Source organism: Geotrypetes seraphini, chromosome 16 (assembly GCF_902459505.1).
Source record: "Geotrypetes seraphini chromosome 16, aGeoSer1.1, whole genome shotgun sequence".
NCBI classification, from domain to species: domain Eukaryota; kingdom Metazoa; phylum Chordata; class Amphibia; order Gymnophiona; family Dermophiidae; genus Geotrypetes; species Geotrypetes seraphini.
This window is the reverse complement of record NC_047099.1, coordinates 7784553-7811436: the sequence shown is the minus strand read 5'-3', so window position 1 is coordinate 7811436 and position 26884 is coordinate 7784553. Positions and strand designations below refer to the sequence as shown.

The 26884-nt window shown below is 40.5% G+C and overlaps 1 protein-coding gene across 1 annotated transcript in view; it reads left to right on the top strand.

Moving 5' to 3' along the window:
• The window catches only part of LOC117350409, a 106431-nt gene that overhangs the window by 13883 nt on the left and 65664 nt on the right, over window positions 1-26884 (top strand). Inside the window, exons 3-6 of the mRNA XM_033924689.1 lie at window positions 9369-9432; window positions 13657-13941; window positions 14942-15016; window positions 15956-16068. Of these exons, the coding sequence (XP_033780580.1) occupies window positions 9369-9432; window positions 13657-13941; window positions 14942-15016; window positions 15956-16068 (537 nt within the window). The remainder of the gene's footprint in view (window positions 1-9368; window positions 9433-13656; window positions 13942-14941; window positions 15017-15955; window positions 16069-26884) is intronic.

Below are 26884 nucleotides of genomic sequence, written 5' to 3'. Positions count from 1 at the left end.
TGAATAGTATGGTTTTGATTTCTTTTTGAAAAGCTTTGAGGTCAGTTGAAGCTGTCAGTAGGTTGGTGATGGAGGGGTCCAATTTAGCTGCATGTGTTGCAAATAAGTTGTCATACATCTTTTTGCGTTTAGTTCCTTAAAAATGGAGGGTATGAGAAATAGCATGAATTCGATTGTGTTTGATTAGAAAATAATTTTTAAAAACTTTTTAAAGCCCATCCTGTGGTCCCTCAAAGCCACTTTACATAAAGTTCTGTTTTTCTTAAAATGTGCTATTATTTTTGCATAATGGAACAAATTTATTGGTATTAAAGCTATAACTTTTATGTTTTCACACTCAGCAATGATACATTGATATAAAGACATATTTGTCCCCTTTTATCAAGCTGAATATGTTTTTTTTTTAAATTGCAGACTACTCCAGTAAAAGCTTTGTCGCTCATAGAAATTCCTATGAATGTCAGTTCCTAAATGGCAGTTCACTCTAAGGATTCAACACCTACCAGCACCTAGGAATGCTTAGGCATCCCTAGGCACAATTCTACAGTATAAACAGTACCTAGAGGTTGACTGGAATTCAGGGCAAACGGTGCCTTGGACTTAGACGCTATTTGTAGAATGAGGGCCTCTGTGTCCATGGGATAAAAACCTTAGTAAACTAGTCCTAAAATATTTTAGCATGAAATACTCCAATGAGAAGGAGCTTGCCAGGACTTTTTCAAACATTAAAGTTTTCTTACAGGAAGCTGGGTGGTTCTCAGAACTCAATTTACAGTAATGAACAGGATATGGATATAGCGTGTGGTGAGCTGCCCTAGTTTCAGGTGTACTGTGCTTGTACACAGTTTGTAGGCTTTTCTCTTTTTGTACGGGGATGTATCATTGTGTTTGGGATACCCACAGTGATACAAACGCACCAAGGACCTGTGCAAAAACCTGCAAATTCTATAGCAGATTCATTCCAACAACCACCCTTTGTACCATGGTGAGGCTTGTGCCTATGGCTGGAGAAATAGGATACCAGTTATTTTCTTTTTTGGGAAATTTGGAAGAAAGTTAGATAGAGGCAAACTTGATGATCAAGTTGCACTGATGAGACAACTAACTTCATGTAAAATGGCTACTGGAGATCCAGCTTACCTAAATTTAGTTCACAAATTCATTTCATATCCTAATGTTTGGATGGAAGTACTAAGGTCAAACTGTGGAGGGTGTTGGTGACCGGCATACTTCTGAATACATTTTTAGTTAGGAATTCAACACTGTGGTAACAGAAAAACTGATCTTTGGTAAAGGAACAAATCTCACCGTTGAGCCAAGTAAGTAAAATATATTCTCTAACTTTTTGAGCACTTTCTTGGAGCTATTTTCCACTCGAATGCTTCTCCAGGGCTCTAACCAGATGCTTGTCCAGGATTCACTTCCTAATAGCTGGGAACTAATATCAATGTAATTTATGAAAAAGCGATAACTAGCTGGGCTGTGATTAATATTGGGCCATTCCTGGCATTATATGACAATCAGGGGGAACAGAGGAATCTCTGGAATGAGGGGAAATAGGATGAAGCTGAAAGTGGATAGATTCAGAAGTAGCCTCAGAAAATACTTCACGGAAAGGGTGGTGAATGCTTGGAACAGCCTCCCGGTGGAGGTGGTGGAGATGAAGAGTATATCTGAATTTAAGACAGCTTTAGACAAGTACATTGGATCTCTATGGGAGAGAAGAAGATAGTGGATGGCATGGTTGGACAGACTAGATACGCCAAATGGTCTTTATCCACCTTCATTATTCTATGCTTCTATGTTTGAGTAAATATAGCACCGGGTAAGTATTATTTCAGCCTATTTGTAGAGAGAGTCAAAATTTAGCTGCCTTTGAAAAGACATCATTTACGTTTTTGTATCTGGTACACGGAGAGAAAATGCCTTTATAGGATGAATTGGACTAGATTAAATGCATTTTAGGGCTGTCATTTGATATCAATGTGGACCAAATCTGCATGGTTTTCTCAATCCTTGGTGTAGAATTGCCTAAACCCCTTGCTGTGGGTTTCTTTTGAGAACAGAGAATTAATAAAAATATGAATTCAGAAATGAGAGAGAAGTTGAGGTTAAATAGGAATAAATAAACATTTGAACAGAACTCAAAGGTTCAAGATTTGTTGTTAAGGGACCTCAGAATGAAAGAGGTTTACAGCCTTTCCAATTCATCATCGACAGATATCGGAAGATCATAACAAATAACAATGAAGTGAAAGCATGTGCATGTGGGGATCATTCAATAACAATAGAAACTGATAGTTATTTTTGGGTCATTTAATGTTGTGATTGCTTTCTTACCCCCTCCTTTACAAACCTATGAGCATCGGAGCTGTAACTGCCATGGCCGGTAAGATTATGTTCTAACTTTGTGTCATTCAAAAAACTATTTTACAAATAAGTGGGCTTTCAACTATTGAAAACCCACTTATTTGTAAAAGCCTTCTATGAATAAGGAATTTCTGCTTTAATGTACTTTTCCTAGGATCTTCTTATTTATTGAATTTATTTTTTAGTATGTTTTTAGTTGAATTTGTATTTTTTGTAGGTTTCATTTTATGTACGTTCATTTGTAATCCGCCTAGTTGATAGGCGGAATAGAAATTTTTTTAAATAAAAATGCTAGCGCGGCTTTGTAAAGGAGGGAGTTAAATATCTATTTGTACTGAAAAGTTCAAGTGGATTTGTGCTCGGGCAACAATTAGGGAAATACAGAATTTTATCTCTTTGGCTTGATGGTTATGATCATTCATACAATTCGGGACTTTATTCAAACAGATGGGGGGGGGGACTTATTTTACAATTCATAGGCTCTCTCCTCAATCACCTATATGACCTCTTCAGTCAAGGTACCAGCACCCTGATCCTACAATTAGACTTTAGTAGCGCTTTCGACTTAGTGGACAACGAAATAATGCTTACGTGCCTAGATGAAATGGGGCTATCAGGAAGAGTGTGGACCTGGTTCCAAGGATTCCTAACCAAACGACATTATCAAGTGGTCCATGATGGGAATTACTCTAAACCTTGGAAAAGCCCTTTGGGAGTCCCTCAAGGTTCCCCCCTATCTCCCACCTTGTTCAACATATACATCTCCTCTCTAGGTCACCTACTTCAAAAGTTAAACCTAACATACTATATATACGCAGATGACATCTCTATACTAATTCCAATTACAAAAGTGACCACTGCCAACTCAAAACACATCTCATACATCAAGACCGAAATCGAACAATGGACTATAAATTTTAAATTGAAACTAAACTCAGAAAAGACAAAAATTTTCCTGGCAAACCCAAAGGAAAAAATCACTACAACTACAATACATGTAAATGGTCACGACCACCCAATACTACAAACTATAAGAATACTAGGAGTCACCTTAGATACCCACTTGACTTGACATAAATTTGGTGACAATAAAAATGCTTCTTCACTCTCTGGAAACTGAAAACCATAAAAAAATATTTTGACCCTCTATCCTTCAGATTACTGGTACAGTCATTGATTCTACCCACCCTGGATTACTGTAACATTATTTACTTGGGGATACCTAAAAAAAACATGATAAAATTGAGAATAGTTCAAAACACGGCCGTCCGCTTACTATTCGGACTAAAGAAAAGTGATCACGTTAGTCCCTTCTACAAACTGTTGCATTGATTACCAATTGAGGCACAAATTTTATTCAAATTCTCCTGCTACTGATACAAATTAATCTGGGGAATGGCCATCAACTACCTTCTACCTCACTTCGAATTCTACTCCTCTACTAGGTCTACAAGAAACCGCAACCTCTTTACATACCCGAAAATCATAGGCTGGAGATATCGAACCTTCCTAGACAGAACATTCAAGTTCCAAGCTGGTAGACAGCAAACTTGGCTAGGCTACCTCATTGATGTCGCTAGACTGACCTACAGTGTCTTTCGGAAAGAATTAAAAACCGTCTTATTTAAGAAATTTATGTCCTAGCCAGAATTTTCCCTCAACGATCAAAGCTACCTCACCTCACCCGAATTCCTTCTTTCCTCTCAATAGGAACCCTATATTCTCTATCTGCCATTATGTCCTCCTCACAATTGTACCCAGCTTCCCGCTGGTGCCTGATGTTTTTCAATGTAATATGAAAATAAGTTAATTTTTTCAATAACCTATGTACATTTTTCTCCTAACCATTTTGTACTTTTTAATTCACTGACCGCTTAATGTTCTCATATCTATTTATACTCTGTAATTCGCTGATTGTACAGCTTATTTTCATTGTGAACCGCCTAGAAGTTGCAAGATTATGGCAGTATAGAAAAATAAAGTTATTATTATTATTATTATTAGCAGACCAGTTTTTGCAAAGACTTTTTTGGCAGTGTTTGCAGACTATCCCTCTGTATTTCAGAGCAGGGACAAAACTAACTGTTGAATTTGGTAAGTATAGTCATCCCTATTTTCTTTGGAAACTGGAGACAGGTGGAGAGAGAAGACCAGATTTCATTTGGGCTGTTTGAAAATCGTATATTTTCCATTTTAATCAAAAGCTCCAATTGAATTGTATCTGAATGAAAGATATTTTAAAAGACAACACAAAACAACTAGGTCATTCAGGAGTAAAGAATGTGCGTCACTTAGAGAGACAAGAGATCGTAGGTTGTATTAATTTTTGTAAACTGTTTTGGTTGCCTAGTCTACATAAGATGGCATATTAAATCTGATAAATAACCCCCTCCTTTATAAAGCTGCGCTAGCGTTTTTAGTGCCAGCCATGGTGGCAACAGTTCAGACGCTCATAGGAGTTCTATGAGCGTTGGAACTGTTACCGTGGCAGCCGGCGCTAAAAACACTAGTGTGGCTTTGTAATGGAGGGGGTAAATAAAAGAAATGAACATAATGACAGATGGGAAGTTGGTTTGGTGAGAAGAAGAGGTGGATACGATTACAGAGGAGCAAGACGTGATGTTTGCCCAGCCATTGTCTGGTACTACAGGAATCTATGTAGGAATCATTGGGACAAATTCAATTTATTTTGATATACTGTATATTCAATTTTGAAAAACCACAAATTATGGTAAAATGGGTTTTTAGAGGCTTTTTATCCACTATTTCTATTAAATGTAGTTCTCCACGGGGGGGGGGGGGGAACCCCCCGGCTGGTAACATTGCAAATATTGCATAGCTTTTTGTAAAAATGTCTAAACACCCCTATTAGTGTAATTAAGATTCCATTAAGGAATAGGAAATAGATGAGAAGTGAAAAAGTGAAGCTACTAAGATAAAAATTCAGTTCAGAGACAATTTTTTTTATTGAAATTTTCACAAAAAATTATTTATACAGAATACAAGAATGGAATACCACAAAGAAATATACAAATAAGAACAGTTTAAACAACCAATCAATTTCCATCGAGCCCACATTTAGGGAGACTATCATTTAAACCAAAGGAATTGTTTTCACAAAGGAAAAGATTACGGATAATAAATTAAATCCGATAAGTAAATAAGAAAAAATTTTAAATCCTCTAATCAAACTGGTATCATTTTTACTAACTCCAAAAGGCAGCAATTATCAGTTTATGTCTTATGAGATTCTTGAGCTAATAGAAATTGCTCTAATTGTAAAGGGTCCCCAAACACGTAGAGGGGCATAATCGAAAGGAACGTCTAAGTCCGTTTTCATCCAAATCGCAAGTCGTACAAAGTAAAAAACAGCTTAGGACACATTTTCGAAAAATATGTCCAAATTATTTTCCGTTTGAAAAATCGTCTAACTATACGTCCTGCCGATCTGATCGTCCAAGCTGCTAAATCGTCCATCTTTATACCACATTACCAACTTTTCGTCCAAGGCAAAAATGCCTAGAAACAGACCTTTTGGATGTGGGAGGAGTCTATAAAGTGATGGACTGGACAACCAGACATGGCACCTAAATAGTGGGGTACCTTACAGGGCACTGCTGTGAACTTCACAAAAAGGGTGCCATGTCTTCATCTCACTACAGCTCCCTTATAGATAATGGTGAGACCCTCAAACCACCTCCAAAATCTCCTAGACCCACCTATCTACCACCCCAATAGCCCTTATGACTGCAGAAGCCACTTATAGGGCAGTACAAAAGGGTTTTGTGGGGTTTTAGGGGAGTGCACATGTTTAACCAGCAAAGCAGTGATTACAGTGGCTTATGGGTATGGGTCCTCCTCTCCATGGGTCCCTAACCCACCCCCAAGATGACTTAAGCCGCCTCTGTGCAGGTTGACTAGGCTTTCCTATGCCAGGCTGCCAGGTGATGATGGTCTGGAGGCTGAATTTTATAGGTGTGATTATGACTTTTATGGGGTTGGGGGGGCGGTGATCACTGGGGTAGTGAGTGGGGGGGGCTGTAATTTGTGTCTGCAGTGCTTATCTGGTGACTTTAGGTGGGTTTTTGTGGCTTACACCATGTTTTAAATGATCTAAGTCACAACGTCCAAGTTCCTTCTATGCTGTGCTGTATAACTTTCGGTTATACATGCAGTACAACTAAGTCTAAGCCTGCCCACGTCCCGCCCAAATCCCGCCCTCGACACTCCTCCTGAAACGCCCCGTTTAGCTATGGTCATTCAGCGGCACTGTGAAGGCCTAGGTCATTTTTAAATACATCCAAAACCCGGTTTTATTATTGGCACTTGGACATTTTTGACTGATGATCGTCCAAGTGCCGACTTAGGCCAGTTTTTGACATTTTTCTCTTTCGATTATGAGCCCCATATTCTTTTTCCTGATATTTAAGTAAACATTTACATGGAAACTTTCAATAAAAAGATGTTTCAATTGCCAAGACATGAGGTTTCAATGTCAGAAACACCTTTCTTTTAAACTGAGTTGCCTTAGCAACATCCGGAAAAACAAGAGCGTTGTCCTCACAGAACTTCTTATTTTTATTTTGAAAATAAGTTTTTAGAATCAGCGTTTTGTCAGACTCATTGGAACATTTTATCAATAACGTAGCTCTAGCCAAAATAATGTCTTGTGAGTCTTCCAAGAAGCCAGTAAGATCATAAGAACATAAGAACATAAGCAGTGCCTCCGCCGGGTCAGACCATAGGTCCATCCTGCCCGGCAGTCCGCTCCCGCGGCGGCCCGAACAGGTCACGGCCTGTCTGAGTCACCAGAAGGGGCCCCCTTGCCACCTTGGTTTCCCATTGAGTTTCCCATTGAGTTCTATCTTCCCATCTTCCTATCAAATTCTTGGGGGGGGGGGGCAAATTCCTCTAATCCTGACTCAGAAGGAATTTCCTTTTTCTGTTTAGAGAGAATTTTAAAGTTTTTCTGAGATGGGATGAACTCCAGAACTGGATTAAATGCATCTCAGGGCTCTCATTTACCATCCCCCCTTTTTACAAAACTGTAGTGTATTTTTTAGCGCCAGCTGTGATGGTAACAGCTCTGACACTCAGAATTCCTATGAGCATCGGAACTGTTACCGATGCAACTGGCGCTAAAAGCCACACTATGGTTTTGTAAAAGGAGGGGGGGTTAATATCCACATGGAATAAATCTGCAGAGCTCACTGAATACATGGTGTTGAATTGCCTACAACCCTTGCTGACAAGAAAGCCCTTTGTTGTGCAATCATAGTAACTCAAAGACTCATTAGCACATATTTTAACCAGGAGTTCTATAGGATGTTTGTGTGATGATCATAATTGTTGAGATTAGTCAGTGGCATAGTAAGGGGGAGCAGCGGGGTGGTCTGCCTCGAGCGTGGTCTTGGTAAGGGCACTGGCACCCATCTTCCTCTCTGCCACCACTCTTTCCTGACCACCACCCCCCCCCCCCCTCGTACCTTTCTCATTTTCCCTGCACGAGCAGCATTACAAGGTTTAGAGGATCAATGATTGAAACTTGGAACCGGTTTCTGAGATCCTCAATCTCCCTTTAGTACCGTTGGATTGTTTCCTTTGATCCCACATAGTAGATGATGGGAGATAAAGACCCGAAGGGTCCATCCAATCTGCCCAACCTGATTCAATCTAAAAAATTTTGGGTTTTTTTTTTTCCCCCTTCTTGTTCTTAGCTATTTCTGGAACAAGAATCCAAAGCTCAGCCTGGTACTGTTCTTAGGCTCCAACTACTGAACTCTCCATCAAAGCTCACTCCAGTCCATCTACACCCTCCCAGCCACTGAAGCTCTCCCCAGCCTATCCTCTACCAAACAGCCACATACCATCTTTTGGTTAACATCAGTTGGATACTGCGTATTTCCCTATCCTCCATAGGCCTACAGTCTAGCATAGTACAGTACAGCCATCTGGCAGGATTTCAGATTTCAAGGCCCCTAGGTAGGCTCTGAGTGAGTGTGAGGGAAGAATTTTCTTTTGGAGCTCAGACAGCCAAGGGGGGGGGGGAGGATGTTTTTGTTAAAACGTTTGCACAGCAGTTGCTCTTTGCAGAAGTCAGCCCAGACCAGATCAAAAGTGTGAAAACTCGCGGTGGGGAAGAGGAGCTGAGGGAGATGAAGGGTTTTTTGTTTGGCTTGTTAAGGTAGTGCTAGATCCTCTGGTGTTTGGGACAGGAACACAGCTGACTGTTGAACCTGGTAAGTGTGTTTTCATTTTTAGCACTGTATTTTTAGACCCACGGGACCTTTTGTGAGCCCAGCCACGTCTAAGTGAACCGTCCAAATGATTGGGCCTAATTCTTTGATAGACATGAGGATAAGAAGAGATAAAATGTTAATAAGACCAATATCTCTTTTGTAAGTTCACACATTTTTATCAAGTTTGTAAGCATATAAGGAACAATCTTAATTGTTAACACAGTGGCTGATATCCCATATTGCTTTTGGGGAGGCGGGAACAGAGTCATGACATTCTTTACAATTCTTCTTGGCAACATTGGCATAACTTTTTTGTTGTTTTTCATGTTTTCTGTTTTTTAACAGATATTATATGTATGAATAACCGAGTACAGAATGGAATTTATATAGTTAGAATTTCTGTATATAGAATAAATATTTGAATTTACTAAAATTTACAATATAACAGTATAAATGGGAAAAATGTTGTTAAACCCATCCATATATATATATATATTTTTTTTTTTTTTTAAATAAAGCTCATTCACATAAGTCTATATCCACAGATTAATAATTTTGAAAATCTAGATGGTACTTGTGCACAGAGTTCCACAATTTATATAACAGGGATAGTTCATCGGGAATAGTTCTTAGGTGATTAATTGATAACAGAGACCACTGTAAGGATGTCTGGGCTATTTGCGAATATAGACCAGTCTGTTTAAAAATGCATTGTCTAATAAGAGGAGACTTTGTGTAAAGCAGTCAGGCATGGTGGCTGTGGGATCCACCTATACCAGAGCCCTGACCTTTGGGAAAGGCACCAGACTCATAGTGGAACCTCGTAAGTAAAACTATTTCTTTAAGTTTCTCTGCCAGAGGTTGTCTCCTTTTGTCCAATATCACCATCAATGGAATACCTGTACCTGTATGTTCTACTAAGCGATGACCTGGGTCAGGAAAGTTCTGTTTTTCTGAATTCAAGGGTCCACATTAGACCTGTACGGGAACAACCCACATTATTAATGTTGAGCAGAATCCCGACATCACTAAAGGGCCTTTTCCTTCTCATGGATTATTGAGCCATCAAATAGCTGGTTATGGTCAGATGTCAATGGGCACATATTGGGGGTCATTCAAAGCATTTTGCAGAAGAAAAGTAATTCAGCCAGTCAAGTTACTTTTCTTTTGCTTCATGCTTGAAATGAACTTTCAATACATGTATTTGCAAAATCACAAACAACACAATGAATTCATTAAAACACATGGAAATGGGAAGATGTATAGATGGAATTAGTTGTTATTTAATTAATTAGTTAATTATTTTTATTTGATATTATATTGTTGAAATTGTATGTATTTATATTGAAAATTTAATAAAAATAATTTTAAAAAACCCCAAAAAACACATATTTTATTTAACTGTACAGAGGCATGGTGTGGCATCCTTAGGTACTTTCATTATTTCACAAGCAGAAAAGAAACAAAAAAATAGGTTTCTAGGCACATAGGATGGTTTGCATTAGGCTTTAGCGTTTGTTGTGCAGGTGCATTTGACTTGTGGGTGGAATCCTTTGGGTTTCTTGTTAAGAGTAAGAAAATGTAGCACATTGGTGGGAGAGCAATGTACTGATATTTGGAAGAGGTACTACACTGACTGTTGTTCCAAGGTTATGAGTAACTTCTGACACATCGCATAACAAAGGACTTGGGCTAAAACAAATCACCTTTATCCGTGCTAATTGGTAGCACAACCTGTGGCCGTAAATCTCCACAGAGCAGAAGTTGTCTGAAACGGCAAAACTGCCCTAGTTTAGGTTATAGGCCTTCATGTTGTGATGGAGCAGACTTGAGAGTACGGTCTCTAAGGTTTGGGAAAGGGACAACATTAATCGTGAATCCCGGTGAGTGACAGTCTGACTCTTTGTTCTTGTATATCTAACAGGTTTTTCCTCTCATACTTAAACAAAAAAAAATTATTCCCAGAGGAACAGTAATAAGAGCAAAACAAAGTTTTTTAGGCTTTATGGATTGCTTAGGGCCTCCTTATACTTATATTAGTGACTTTTATTCTGCCATTACTTTGCAGTTCAAGGCGGATTATATAAGAGGTTATCTGGACATTTCCAGAAGAGTTACAGAGTTGAGCGAGTTACTTCGGGAGATTGAAATGCTTCCTGCGGTGTTAGTTTGTCTTGCTGGATTTCTTGAATAGCAGGGTTTTTATTTCTTTTCCGAAAGTTTTGTAATCTGGTGTCGTGATCAGTAGATTGGATAGTTGATGGTCAAGTTTCACTGCCTGCATGGCCAGTAGGCTATCATACATTATTTTGTGTTTGACACCTCTGATTGGGGGGGGGGGAATGGTATCTGGGTTCTCCTTTGCCTGGTTGTGGTAGTTCGGATAAGGCAGTTGTTCAAATAGTCTAGGCTGTCTCCATTCATGGCTTTAAATAGTAGACAGTAAAATTTGAATCATATTCTTGCTTGTATTGGGAGCCAGTATGAGTCGAGGTATGCGGGGATGGTGTGGTCATATTTCTTCAGCGAATAGATCAGTCTCAGGGCTGTGTTTTGTACTACTTGTAGTTGTTTTAACATGACTGCAGGGCAGGGGAGTTAGAGGATATTGCAGTAGTCTAGAAGTCCTAGGACTAGGGATTTGACCATGAGCTGGAATTGTTTTCTGCCAAAGAATTTTCGGATTTGCCTTAAGTTTTGCATGACCGCGAATGATTTCTGTATTGTTTTGTTGATTTGTGGTTGCATGGTACAGCCTCTGTCTATCATCACTCCCAGAAGTCTTAGGGTGGGTTGAATGGGGTATGTAATTGAGTTTATTGCTAAGTTTGTTATGGTTATGGTTGGGGGTTTCTCCAATTTTGTGACAATCCTCCTTTAATATCTATAAAAACTATTGCGCTCTAAGGACAAAATACTCTAATGAGGGCTTTTTTTAGGGTTGCTAAAGCTTGGTGATGGATTCTTTAATTAGGTCTGAAGTATCTGCTTTACTATACTGCCGTTATTTTCTGGTTTTGCAGTTTGGGCCACATCAAGGAGAGAACGCAGTGAGAAGACCTAAAAAAAAAAAAATCTGTCTTGGAACAGGTGTTAAAGTGAACGAAATCAAGTCATGGGAAACAAACAATTGTTGTTTACTTTTCATGCTATACGCCACTTTAAATTTAAATGTTAGTTGGAGAATCGCAAAATGTGTACAAACAGTGAATCTCGGCAGGACAAGGCGGAATATCTTTCACCCTCTTCCCTGCCCTCCCTCCAACTGTATCCACAAGGGGAAAAAAAACAGAGGCTGAATTGATTCAAATACCCCCCTTATGTTCAAGGTTGAATCTAGCAAAAGGGCTATCAGACAGAAGGAAGACATTTACTGTTACCGCAATTGCAGTTTTTAGTGCAGGGACCGCGCTGAATGCGCTGCTCCTGAACACAAGAACCATAAGTATCGCCTCTGCCGAGTCAGACCATAGGTCCATCATGCCCAGCAGTCCGCTCCCGCAGCGGTCCCCCAGGTCAATGACCTGTGAGTGATCTATTACTCCAAAGTAACCCTCTACTTGTACCCCTCAATCCCCTTCAGGAACTCGTCCAATCCCATTTTGAAACCCAAAATCGTACTCTGCTCAACCACCTCCTCTGGAAGCGAGTTTCAGGTGTCCACCACCCTCTGAGTGAAGAAGAACTTCCTAGCATTTGTTCAGAACCTATCTCCCTTCAATTTTTTTGAGTGCCCTCTAGTTTTTGTTGCCCCCGCCAGTCTGAAGAATCTGTCCCTCTCTACCTTCTCTATACCCTTCATGATCTTGTAAGTTTCTATCATATCCCTTCTAAGTCTCCGCTTTCCAGGGAAAAGAGCCCCAGCTTCTTCAGCCTCTCAGCATATAAAAGGTTTTCCATGCCCTTTATCATTTTTGTTGCTCTTCTCTGGACCCTCTCGAGTATCACCTTAAGAAGGATATGGCGATACTCGACAGGGTCCAGAGAAGAGCACTCTGGGGTCTTTTTACTAAGACTTGCTAACCAATTTAGCATGTGCACAGCACAGCAAAAGGCCATTTTACTGGTCTAAGCATATTTTGGATTAGCATTTGTTTTTAATAACGCTGAGTTCTCAGAACGCAGAGACCTAGATGGTAAATAATTTGACATCTTCCTTTTAAACAATTCAGGTATGATTCCATACCAGAACTGATGGCAAATTATTATTGCTTCCAAGTAGCGTCTCAATAATGGCCTATGGATTTCTCTTTTAGAAAATTATCCAAACCTTTTTTAAACCCTGTTAAGCTAACTGATTTCACTTAACATGATCTCTGCAATCACTTTCAGAATTGTGGGCATTTTATAAATCATAGATAATTTGTTTGAGTGGAAGAGTCAAACTGAAATATGGATTGTACCGGCCATGAACACAGTACAAGTTGGAGTAGCCTCAAAGTTGATCTTTGGAGCTGGTACTATGCTTACTGTGGAACCAGGTGGGCATAAGAAAGAAGAGTGTTTTCATGACAATTTGCTTAGGTTAAATCCATTTTGTAGATATGTATACTGTATGTGTGTTTATATAATAAATCATCTCCAGTTATAAATAACTATCTAGGTATAAATAGTGCCATCCTGTAAACAGAGTGGATGTCATTCCTTTGTCCTTAAAATTTTAATTTATCCCTGGAATTTCAATATATGGAGTCTGCAAATCCAACCACGTTTAATCATCACCTTCAAAATAATGAAAGTACAAAGGGGTGCTGAAAAGTTCTCAGACAAACCAACCAGCTTCCTAAATTCTGAGCTATATTATGCCACTGTAGCTGAAAAGACTGTTATCTTATTTTGTTAAGTGCCAATTTGCAGAAATGAAATTCTATGTTTTGACATTGATTCACATCATTGATTGAACCATATCCACGTCATTCTCTTCTTGGTTGGGCTGAGAACTTTTCAGCACCCCCTCATACAGGCAACAGTATAATGACCCTATGGTTGAGAAGAAAGATAATTGATCATGTTTCTAACAATATCAGTGCATTTTGTATTTTGATAGGAACCCAGACAACTTCTAATCCATCAGTCTTTGTGTTGACATCAGATGATGCTGATGACAATACAGCTGCCTGCCTTGCTAAGGATTTCTATCCTAAGACGTTGAAAATGTCCATGAATTCTACCAGTGAAGATCTAGTGGAGAGCGAGCCCAAAGCCATGGTGTCTACGAGTGGGAAATACAGTGCTGTCGAGATCCACACTTTTAAGATGAAAGAGGACGTACAATGCACTGTTACTCATGAAGAAGAAAAATTTAACAGCTATGGAGGTGTAATCAAGCCAGGTAAGTTCTAAGTTTTTACACTGAGATTAATTCACTTTAAAACAAACCTTTAGTAAACTGACTTATCGATTAGGTTAAAGTTTATTTTATCATACAGTATTCTTCAAAAATAACATATCTAGTTATACTCCTAAAAGATCATTGTGTTCTGAGAAATTGGCTTTAGTGAAGACGACTGTGAATCCAAGGCTGGTCGATACTGGTAAAAAGACCTGTTGTTGTGTAGGAGTTACAATGTGGAACTCTTTGGTAGGGCAGATTTGGTAGGATTTGTTGTGAGAGGGGTAGGTTTAGAAAATTACTTAAAATACAGTTATTTGTTGATGCTTTCTTTCCTGGCAGAACTGATTATGATGTACAGAAATGTTCATTTTTAGTTATGATTTTTAAGGTTTGTTTCTATGTGAAGTTAAGTCATTACTTTTTAGCTATGATTTTTAAGGTTTGCTTGTATGTCCTTTTTATTATGTTCTTAAAATTCTGTATGTATATTCTCTAAAACCGTTTAGTTGTAAACGGTATATAAATTTAAAAAAATAAATAAATCCATTTTATTACTGAATGTTCAAAAACTGATGTTATTTTAGATATAATGTAACGTACACATTATACCCTTAATCTTATTCTAGAAAAAATGTAGCCAATTCATAGGGAAAGCAAATTATCTAATTCCTTCCCCCTCCCCCCGTACTAAAAAACGCTATCGCGGTGTAGTAAAAGGGTTGGTTTATTACATTACTAGCCAGAATTTCAGCTTTCAGCACCTCCCAGTACCTGTTCCTCCTACCTGGAAAGCTGAGTATCTGCCGCCACAGAAGCTGGGCACGATGGACCACTGGTCTAACCCAGCAGCGGCAATTCTTATGTTCTTATTCTTAAGGAAAGATATCTGACCGTTATCATTCGCACGCTTAGAACGACAACCTATGCTGTAATTCATAGAATTTTATCGGTTAACGTTTATTGATTAGTTTCACAAAATCTGTCATCTTTGTTTCAGGTCCCAAACCTTCTTCTCCATCGCTACCCAAGACTTGGTCGTGCAAGCCCAAATCAAGAAGCATAAATACCGATGGTTAGTAAAACACAAGACAAAATAGGGCTGCCCCAACCAAGAGGCACAATTAGGCAGTTGTTTAACCCTTTAATTGGCAGGTGGTGAAACGGCTGCTTTATGTAACTTGATGTTGAACGAGAGCAATGGAGATGCAGATCTCCCATAAGAGCCTTAGAAACACATGTTGCTTTTGAGCAACAATGCCAAATAAAGGGTTACGGTAGCAGCTTCTCGAGAGCAGTAAAGAGCAGCCTGCAGTCAAAGCAAAACAGTAGGGGGGAAATTCTATAAATGTTGCTTTAATTTAGGTGCCAGTAGGCGCCCTACCAGTGCCTAAGTTGATAGGGAAACAGCATTTGAAATGGCAACTGCTCGAATATAAGTCCAGACCTCCATTTTTCCCTCCCAAAAAGGAGGAAAAATGGTTGACTCGAATATAAGATGGGGGCTTAATATTCAAGTGCCCTGCCATGCCAGGATCTGCACCCAGAGTCCCCTCTCTCACTCGAGAACTCGCAGCCGCCAATCAGCCAATGGCCTCAAACGGAGCTGGAGGTCAGGAAGATTGTTCCTGCTCCATGCACCAGTTGACTATCAGGGACCTGAAAGGTATGTGGGCGAGGTGGGAGGAAGGTGTGGTTGTCAATTTCAGCAGGCATAGGAGGCAGAAGGGATTCCTCCTGTCCCGTTCACAGTGAGGTCACTGAGGAGTTGGAGGGTGCGGGCTGGCTGGTAAGAGGCAGGTTGCTGGGATTGATGAACCTTTGGTTTAACCCAAAACGGCAATGTGTAATGTGAAGTAAAAGGCATATTTTCCATTGACAATATGAAGAACTGTTTCTAAATAGCTCCCTTACAATATAGGTGGCAATAAATATTAAACTCCTATGAAGAAGATGAGGAAAGATGGTGCTGACACTCAGTCTTAAAACTCCTTTCATCTCCTTTCCATTCCAGTTGAGAGCAATGAGAAAGAGAACATGTTATCGCTGACTGTTCTGGGTTTGAGGGTGCTCTTTGCCAAGAGTTTGGCCTTGAATGTCCTTCTCAGTGTGAGGGTCTTCGCATTCTGAGGTAAGGCCTGAGGCTGCAGCGTCAACCATATGTAGAAAAGCAAGGCGAACATTGTCAAATTAGTACTTTATAGAGAAGAAAAGTTTTCCTTCTCATATTTCCCGAAAGTAGAGGTCAACCATGGGGATGACGCTGGAGGACCTTATCGGAGTAGCACAAAACCAATTTCTTTTTATATGTGTAATTCATCAAATCACTAGGGCTCGAACATGAGTTGATGGCACCTAACTAACTAACTAGAATGATGGCTAAAGAAAACACATCTTAACTTCAGTTTTATTAGTAAAAGTAATCGTGTTTCTTTTTCTCAACAGGCTCTCTGAATTCTGTGAGAAGACGGAAAGAGCGAGGAGCTTTGTTATATTGCATTTCATTTGCACTCTTAAGCTTTTTCTTCTTCCTTCCTCTATGATTTATTTTATTTTATTTACGACTGCCATTGTTGAGAGCATTTAAGTTACAAGACAAGCTGCTAATAAAGTCCATCGGAAATGTGCATTTCTTAATATTTAGCAAGAATTTTGGAAGCAAAGTTACTGAAGGCAGAGCTTCTATTGTTAAGTGCTTATAAATTGGAAGATTTGGTGTTTATTTTCCAACTGATTAAGGATTATTTGAGAGAGCAAAAAATATATATATTGTGTTTGCTGCCTACTTTTTTAAGTTGAATTCAAGGAATTGTCCAAATGGAGGATTTAATGCAAGAAAGGGGGAAAGTGGGGGGAGAGATCCAGGGAAATCAGGGGGTTGAGTGCTTATCCTATAAGCCAGTGATTTTTAAATCTCTCCAGAATGCATACCTAGCCAGCCAAGTTTTCAAAATTAGCCAATGAATAAGCATGAGAGATAAATTTGCATATAGCGGCGATCTGTCTCATGCATATTCAAGATGGTGATCATGAAAACCTGACTGCTAAGGTCTACTTCCAGGAGAGGGTTGAGAAGCCCTGTTTTAGGGTTTGTGTATGTTTTATTGTGATTTGCATTTGGGAGGTTTATTGCTGTTTAATGGCTGAAACCTATGAGGGGCCGCTGAAAAGTTCTCAGCTCAACCAACAAAGCTGGGGCAGTCTCTTTCGAGGGCTATACATTTAGGGGCTGATTATATAATGGATGACTAAAGTTAAGTGCCTCTTAGGTGCCTAACTTACCCCCCTCTTATACAAAACTGCAGAAGTGGTTTTTAGCGCAGAGCACTCAGCGCAGTGGCCTGCGCTAAACACCGCTTCTGCAATTTTGTAAAAGGAGAGTTAATTGGCAAAATACCCTTAATAGTCTCAATAATTAAAAAAAAAAAAGGGGTGGTAGGCGTGTATCCGATTCTATAAAAGATAGATGCTTCTCACATGGTGCTTAGCGGTGTCTTATACCTAAGTGGGGGTGTCTTTTACCTAAGTGGGTGTTTCTATGGGCAGAGCATGATTTAGGCTCTGCTAAGTATGATTCTCCAAAAGGTGCCTGAAATGTAGGCCTTTAAAACCCTGGCCTACCAACCCCCTCCTATACAAAGCTGCGCTAGTGTTTTTAGCACTGGCCAACGGGGTAAGGACTCCAACATTCATAGGAATTCTATGAACATCGGAGTTCTTGCTGCTGTGGCCGGAGCTCAAAATACTAGCGTGGTTTGTAAAGGAAGGGGTAAGTTTTTACATAGGCACTACTAAACACGATTCTGTAAACAGCACCTACGGCCCTCTTTTACAAAGGCGCGCTAAGCATTTTAGTGTGGATTTAACGTGCACTAAATCGACGCGTGCTAAATCGCTAACACGTCCATAGGATACCATGCATGCGTTAGTGTTTAGTGTGCGCTAATATTTAGCAAATTGCTGGAATTATACCCCTCTTTTACAAAGGTGCGCTATGCTTTTTAGCGCGCACTAAATATTATTGTGCGCTATATGCTAACACATGCATGTTATCCTATGGATGCATTAGCGGTTAGCGCACGCATTGATTCAGCTAAATTCGTGCTAAAACACTTAGAGCACCTTTGTAAAAGAGGGCCATAATCTACATTGTTTTGGCCTCTATGGAGCTAAGAGTGGTAATATCTTAAGGGGTTAATTTTACACACAATGCCTCATATAATAAGAGTCAAACAAATGCATTCAGGTACACCCCGATATACGAAGGAACAGCAAGCTGCTAACTAATATTAGTTAACAAGTGGAGAAAAGACCTCAGCGTCGCGTTGGATTGAACGCTTAGACGTGTAAATAGTGACTTCAGAAAGCTGGAGGTTCACACCAGAGGCAGGAATTTCAAAAGGTTGTGGTGGTGCAGACCAAGGGTCTACACACTATTTCCCTTTTTACAATGGGAGTTCACAGGTACATCAGATAGACTGTAAGTCCACTGGGGCAGATAAGGAAAATGCTTGAAGTACCTGTATGTAAACTGCTTTGAGTGTGGTTGTAAAACTATGAGAAGCTCCAATCCCTTTCCCTGATGTCATAATGCCTGGCAGAAACCCAAAGAGTAGCAACATTCCAGAGCTGAGATTGTGATGTCATAATGCCTGGCAGAAACCCAAAGAGTAGCAACATTCCAGAGCTGAGATTGTGATGTCATAATGCCTGGCAGAAACCCAAAGAGTAGCAACATTCCAGAGCTGAGATTGTGATGTCATAATGCCTGGCAGAAACCCAAAGAGTAGCAACATTCCAGAGCTGAGATTGTGATGTCATAATGCCTGGCAGAAACCCAAAGAGTAGCAACATTCCAGAGCTGAGATTGTGATGTCATAATGCCTCGTTCCACCAAAGCCTAAGAGCCAGCCTCATCAGTGATGTCACAATGGCTTCATTGTTCTAGACTTGGCTCACTTCTGATATTGTATTGGAGGAGAGTGTGGCGTAGTGGTTAGAGCTACCGTGAAGTTGTGGGTTCAAACCCTGTGCTGCTCCTTGTGACCCTGGGCAAGTTACTTAATCCTCCACTGCCCCAGGTACTTTAGACAGATTGTGAGCCCCTCAGGAGAGACAGGGAAAATGCTTGAAGTACCGGTATGTAAACCGCTTTGAGTGTGGTTCTAAAACTACAAAAAAAGTGGTATACAAGACCAAATCCCAATGCCTTTCACATACAAGGGAAATCAATTTCCTCGTCGGGTTTGCACCAACTCAGAGATATGTGCAGATTAAGAGAGTCATTCTTTTCATGCTTCCTTTGTTTATTTCTGCCTCTAGAATGAAAATTTAAATAAACAAACATACAGTCTCGCTACTTAATTAGCATCATTTATCTCTACAGATTTGAAAGCGTGATGACTAGATGTGGAAGAAGTGTCACTACACATGGAAGCTTCATTTCTTCCAAGTGTACATTTGCAAAATGGCTGTCCTCCTCTGCATTTCCAGCAAATACATGTGATTTTCTGCATGTTCTTATATGCTTATTTTACAAAATGTTTTGTATTATGGCAACTCTTTTTCATTTGCTTTGGGGTTTGTTTGTTTTTTTGTATCTTTCCTGACATAAAAGTATATCAGAGGAACACATTTATCTTTGAGACGTACAAGCAAAAGCCTTCCATTGATGGTTGAATACTGGACTTTTTCTTGTAATCAATAAATTAGCTTCTCTTAGGCACGGGAGGCAACCAAAAAGTACAATCACATCAAAAGTGAAAATTGAAGGAATCCCAGCCATTTCAGAAAAGCAAAACCGTTCAGTATTATTTTGCCTCTACTTTGATCACAGTTTTGTGAAACATTCTAGACTGAAACTCTGTTTTGCTAAGGTAACATTGAGGTCTGAGAATTAATAATAATAATAATAATAACAGTTTATATACTGCAGGACCGTGAAGTTTTATGTGGTTTACAATGATTAAAGAAAAAAATGCTACATATTGAGTAGAACTTACATAGTTTATGAGATCAGTTGTTGTGGGAGAGATTGTGCAGATCAGTTACCTAGGTACTTCAAGAACAGATATGTTTTTAGGTGTTTCCTAAATTCCCCATAGTTATTTGCATGCATAAATAATCTTTCCAGGTCTTTGCTCCATAATGCTGCTTGATAAGAGAAAAGATGTTGATGGTGTCTTTTAAATTTACTTCCTCTAACTGGTGGGGAGATGAACTTCAGATGTGATCTTCTCATTGGCATCTTATTCTTATTGGCATCTTTCCTTCTTTAATCCCTCTGGTTTGGAATTCTGCAAGACCGGACACAACTAGAACTATTCAGAAACTTAAATTGTCTTTCCCTACGTTGAATGGCATTGTTTACACTGGTAAACTGGGGAAGTCTTTATGTTTCAAAATTATCACACTTCGGAATAATCTTCCTTTTCAGTTGCATGATCTGGGTTCTTTCCAAATATTTTGAAAACATTTGAAAACCTAGTTATTTTCAAAATTGTGAATTTTGCTCCTTTCTATTTTATTTCAAATCTTATTGTGTAGTTCCCTTTTTAATTTTTGTAAACCGTGTCGAGCTCTATTTTTATAGAGAAGATGCGGTCTATAAACGTGAGGTCTAGTTTCGTTTAAAAGACATCAGATATTTTAATTGTATTAAGTTTTCTCTAACATTAGCTGTTCGTGAACTCATAGGATCCTGTTTGAAAAGAAATACACCTTTTTTGCTCTCACTGATCCATCCGCCAACAGGAAATCCTGTCAGAGCAGCTTTCTCGCTGGTTTGATGTGGGATGCAGTTGCCATGGCAATCCGTGCACTCTACACCATCTGAGAGCAAAATCCATCCCTCCCCCCTTTTTGTGTCAGTTAAAACCAGAATAAACTGGTCCCCTGAGGTTTAGGTGATTTTTAAATGTACAACAGAGCTGGCTTGATTTGGACATCTTTAAATCGTTCATCTCCAAAGTATCTTACAAGATTGAAAAGTCACCACTACGGGAAAACAGGACCTTTTAGCCTATCTCTCTGCTCTATCTCTCTATCTGCTCTATCTCTTTGCCCTATCTCTCTGCTCCAGAGGTAGCAAGAGGTCAAATGCCAGCTTCCACAAAACATTTGAATTATATATATATATACAGTATATAAATAAATTGAAGCTTTAAGCGATAAGTTGCTACCGTCAAGAGCCAGACAGGAAGGGAGGCTCTAGGCAGCTGCCCTTTTGCAGACAATCTTTCTCCTCTCCTTGGGGCTGTAAAGGGAGGGAGGCATTCCTACATACTCCCTAATATTGTATACAATGATGCTTTCATCATTAAACATGATGTTATACCATTATCTATAATAGAGATGTGTATGAAAACAATATACAGTATATATATGTTTATGTTTATTAAAATTTTAATATACCGCATATACAGCCCAAAAGGATCAAAGCGGTTCACAATATAACTCAATCAAATTCATGAAAAGAACTCCATTTAAATAGGAAAGAAAAAGGAAAAAGAATAACATTTCTAAACATAATATCCTATTACATCTAAATTAACAAATGAAACTAAAAATTAATGCAATTTTAAAAAAATTATAAAATTGTATTAATGCATAAATGCAGACTAGAGCCTCAAATCCATCTCATCAATATACACATAAATAGAGTATATACTGTATATATATATATCTATATATCCTATATAATAAAAGCTTACCGGCGCATGTGCTGTTAAAACAGCGTGATCACTGCCGCTGTGGTGTATGATCCGTGGCCATGTTCCATTTTAGAACCCGGCGGCAGGGAATATTCTGGCCACTCCCCTCCTCCCGCCCTCACTCACCAACTGCTGCTGCGAGGAAGCGCAGGCAAGCTCTCTCCCTGCCCGCGTCCTCGGCAGGGAACACACCTCCCGCCCTCGCTCATCGCTACCGCTGCTGCCACTGATCCTCCTCTTCAGAGCAGCCTGCAATCGTGGCCGGCTTTAAAGAACCTCGCAGGCCACTCTCCAACCTCAGTAGCACGTTCTCTCTGATGCATGGGATCGCGTCAGAGGGTATGTGCTACCGAGTTGGAGAGCAGCCTGCGAGGTTCACTAAAGCCGGCCACCATGATCGCAAGCTGCTTTGAAGAGGAGCAGGCCAGAAGACGCCGGGATGGAGGGAGGGTAAGAAGGGGATCAGTACAGGGGGCCAGGGGAGAGGGAAAGGGGGATGCTTTGGGGGGTGCTGGGGGGAGACAGAAGGGGCCATGGAGAGATAGGAAGAGGGAAAGGGGGCTGCTTTGGGGGGGAGGTGTGCTGGGGACAGACAGCTTTGCTCTGGGGGGGAAGACAGAAGGGGCCATGGAGAGACAGGGAGAGGGAAAGGGGGGCTGCTTTGAGGGGAGGGGTGTGCTTGGGGCAAACAGCTTTGCTCTGGGGGGAAGACAGAAGAGGGCCATGGAGAGACAGTTAGGGAGAGGGAAAGGGGACTGCTTTGGGGGGAGGTGTGTGCTGGAGGCAGACAGCTTTGCTCGGGGGGGGGGAAGACAGAAGGACACAGACAGCGGCCAATGAGAGAGAGATAAAGAAACACAGACAGACATATCTATTCTAGCACCCGTTAATGTAACGGGCTTAGAGACTAGTATATATATATATATATATATATATATATATGATTGAGTTTGACACCTCTGATCTAATTAGAAAGTGGAATGGAATTTTTAATAGCTAATATGTTTTTCCAGGTCAAAGCTGTAACTTATGCTCCAGGTTTTCAAGGTTAGAAACCATAGTAAAGTTGGGACTACAATAGACAGTATCCTACATCACTCAGTGCTGGAACATAGGAACAGTTTATTTAAAAGCACATTATTTTCTGTCTGAAAAGCGTCTTAGTTCTTAGTAATAACCTTCCAATGAATGCATGATCAGCCTACTGGCGAAATCAGGAGTAAGAATGAAAGTAATGGGAAACTTGATGATTAGACTGACACCTTGAGGGTGCTGCTAGTACTGCAATTTCTGATTGTTCTGGGATCACAATAATTGTCTGAGGTGGACAGACAAATTTCTGATAGAGGTGTGAGGCAAAGGAGCTTGCTGTTTGTAGAAGGGAAAGAGCATGAAAGAAGTCCTTAAAAGTACTGAAAATCTTCAGCTTTGTTCTTTGAGCAGCCGAGAATGACACGACTTTGTCCTTTGCAAGGCTTTGAGCAGCGTGGACTAAACCAGAGGGTCTAGGAATCCACTGGTTCCTTAATCCTGTTTTATTCTAGACTGACCTGAGGATGCGTCCCAGTCACTCATCCAGGTACAAAGGACCTGCCTACGCATTACAGGCAGTCCCTGAGTTACAGACATCCAATTTAAGTACGACTTATACTTAAGAAGGAGATTGCAGCTTCATTTGATTTCACTGAGTAGTATTTCCAATGGCATAGACTCCTACACTTCTCCTATAGCAGATTCAAGAATGATGCAGGGCCACATTAAGAACAGTGTGTGGTGGTGCATGCTGTACCTTAGAGGAAACACTGGTAGGGACAGTTGGCCCTTTTGTCAGCTGGGAGCAGAGGTAAGCAGCAAGAATCTGAAAATCTACACGTTCCAAGTTACATATAAATCCGACTTAAAAGCAGTTTTTAAAACGTAACTCGTTCTTAACACGGGGACTGCCTGTATAGAGAAATGGAGCTCCATGTCTTAAGCAGTTCTCTGAGCTTCAGGCACAGAGACTTTTTGGCATCACAGATTAGGTTTCCAGGGGCTTTTTGTACAGCCCTGTAACTCTTTTGAGTCATCGTGTTAGATCTCTCACACTGCAGTGATAAGTTGCACCGTCTTCAGACTTCACCGCAGATATATTTAAGGGGAAGTTTTTCCCGGCATAATCAACCTCAGCGGAAAATCTTTCTTGGGCAAAATCTGCTCTCTGGTACCTCTTTGCATCCCTATAAATAATAAACTGAAAGGCGCCGTCACTGACCAAGCGATACCAGTACAAATCTGGATCGTCATATGAAGCTGAGTAGACACAAGGTATAGTAACATTTTCTCCCATGGTCGCAGTGATAGCTGAGTTTTCTTGCTTCACCTCTTCACAAGAAATGCAGCTACCTACCACCAAGAAAACCCCCCACAAAATATCAAACATGATTTACTCATGATAAACCAGTAAGGAAAGGTGAATGGGGAATTATGGGGTTAAAATATTTGGCAAAAAGTGATTGACATCTACTTACAGAAGAGCAGGAGGAATACAGGAGCTGTGGAAAACATTGCAATAGCCATAACTCGTTTGCATTCTCTGCTTAAAAGATTAGGCTCAAGAAACACTAATTCACTTTTTCTTTTTTACAGGAAGTGTAACTGTGGGAGGGTGGAAGATGACAAATCGTTTGCTTTAGTCCTCCTGAGAAAGAACAACAGTAGTTAAGAGCAGGGCAGGATTAATTCTTCGAGGACCCCTAGGCACATAAGTATACCAGGCCCCCCTCTGCCCCTTCCATCCACTGTCCGCCCTCTCCCTGTTCCATATGGCATCTTCCCTCTTTCTATGCTCCTTCCATAAACTGTCTATCCTGTGCCCCTTCTCTACTTTGTACATGATTGATTTCAGCTCTGCCACCTCTCCATTTTTCTCTCTCTGTCACCACCTCCTCCCCTATGCTCTGGCATCTCTCTCTTCTCCTTTCTTTTCTTCCCACCTCACGGTCTGGCATCTTCCCTTCCCTGATACCCTGGCATCTCTCTCCTTTCCTTTTCTTCCATCTCTCCCTCCCCCTCCATGCTCTGACATTGTCTCCTTCATTTCCCCCTTCCTTTTCCCTTGGTCTGGCATACCTTCCTCCTTCCCTCCATGCCCTGGCATCTCTTCCTCCTTCCCTTGAAGCACTGACATCTCTTCCTCCCTTCCTTCCCTCCAAGCCCTGGCATCTCCTTTCATTCCCTCCTTCATCTTCTTTAACCCTCTCTTTCTCCCTCCAGCTGGGTGCAGCAATTCTCTCCCCCTCTGCTCCCTTTCCTCCTTCTGTCACCCAAGACCTGGCATCAAGAACTTCAGGCAGCAGCAGCATTCACAATTCGCTGCTGTAGAAGGCTTCGGGCCTTCTCTGTCGGGTCCTGCCTTCATGGAAACAGGAAGTACAAAGGACACTGCAGAAAGGAAGGCCTGAAGCTGGCAACATCAGTGAATTGTAAATACTGTTGCTGCCCGAAGAAGTTAATGGAGCATCCAGGGCCAACTGCTTCTCTCCCCACCCCCGCAGCAATCAAATCCCCGCTGACCTTCCTATCTCTCCCTTCCATCATGCGACGACCAACAAACCTCCCTTCAGAAGCATCAGCAGCACCTACTGGTGATTCCCTCTGCTGCATCACTGATGATGTCATCAATGATGTGGCAGAGGGAATCATTGGCAGAAGCAGCCTGTTTAGAGTGCTGAGGCTGCTGACGCTGTTGGATGGAGGTTTTTCAGTCAGTCGGCTCGTGATGGGAGGGAGAGATAGGAGGGCTTATGTTGCCGATTGATGCTGGGGAGGCCGCATTGCCGATCGATGCTGGGAGGGGGGCCCATTGCCGTTTGAAAAAAATAATTTTGAGTGGTCTGTTTGCCCCCTTCAGCGGGTCCCCCTGACCATTTTGGGCCCTAGGCACATGCCTACTGGGCCTACCCTTTAGTCCAGCCCTGGTTAAGAGATACTGATGTTCCTGGACAATTTTTTGAATTCTCTAGTCAGAGACAATAAAGCAAAGAGGGTGGTTTGCTAAGAAGGATAAGTGCATGCTGATCTGTGAGTGTGCATGTATGTTCCTGGTGGGTGTATGACGTGCAGGGGAAAAAATTGTAGGGCTATTTCAACTGATGTAATAAACTTTGATTAAATTATCAAAAGGCCTAATGGGATAAGATCTTATTTGTCCTCAAATGTTATTTTGGAGAGCAAGGGGTCTGGAGTGGAGGAGATGCCTAATAGTTGATGCAGGGAAGCCCTTCAACCAATTAGGAGTCTAGAATGTTTAATTAGGACATCTCTATCAGCCAGCAAATAGCTCTTAGAAATACAGCGTTTAGGTCTATAGAGGCAAACCTACAAATAAAAATTAAAAAATATTTATATTATGCTACCTGCTGGCTGTACAGCTATAGACAATAATAGACACTGGTGTGGATATCTGTTCCCAAATTCTAAGCATCAAATGTTTAAACTTAATACACCTGATAGCTTCCAGTGGCTAAATTTCTCTGTACCTTGAGCGCTCTCTGGTGGATGAGTGCATTTTTGCACCTCTCAAGTTCCAGGAGGAATGAAGTATAAAGTAGGTCAAGGTTTTACAGGTGCTCTTTGGGTCTTTACAGTTGGTGTGTTTTTCTTTAACTGAGTCACTGAATATTCTCTGAATTCTGTCTGCAGGGAAATATGCATTACATTTTTTTTTAGAGAGGACTGTAACACTGTGGGACTACTGGGACAGAGAAGATTTTCTTTGGGAGGGGAACCAAACTAATAATATTACCAGGTAAGCAAAAATGTTTAAATGTTCCAAACTATATGAGAAATTTAGAGGAAATATGCCGGTTGGTGGAGGGGGGGGGGGGAATGAGAATGTGCAGGATGGGTTACACACTTTTTTCCCCTCTATCATGTGGGATTGATTTCTTCATTTTACAATTTACAAGAGCATACTTTGATACATTGAACAATCATTTCCAAAAGTAAGGCTTTATTAAGCAACCATAGATTTCTCGCACATCGCTATAACCTATCAGTTTTTCTGCCTAATATCAATAGAAATTATTAACATTAAAGTGGTCATTTCGTTATGGCTGGTAGTACATGCAGTGCTGTATCAGTGTAGAGAGCTAGACTTTGTAAAAGATTCTCTTACCCATCAAAAGGCGTATTAAATTGTATTGCCATTTTGATGTGTGTACTTCTTTGTATGAGCCATTTGCCATTCT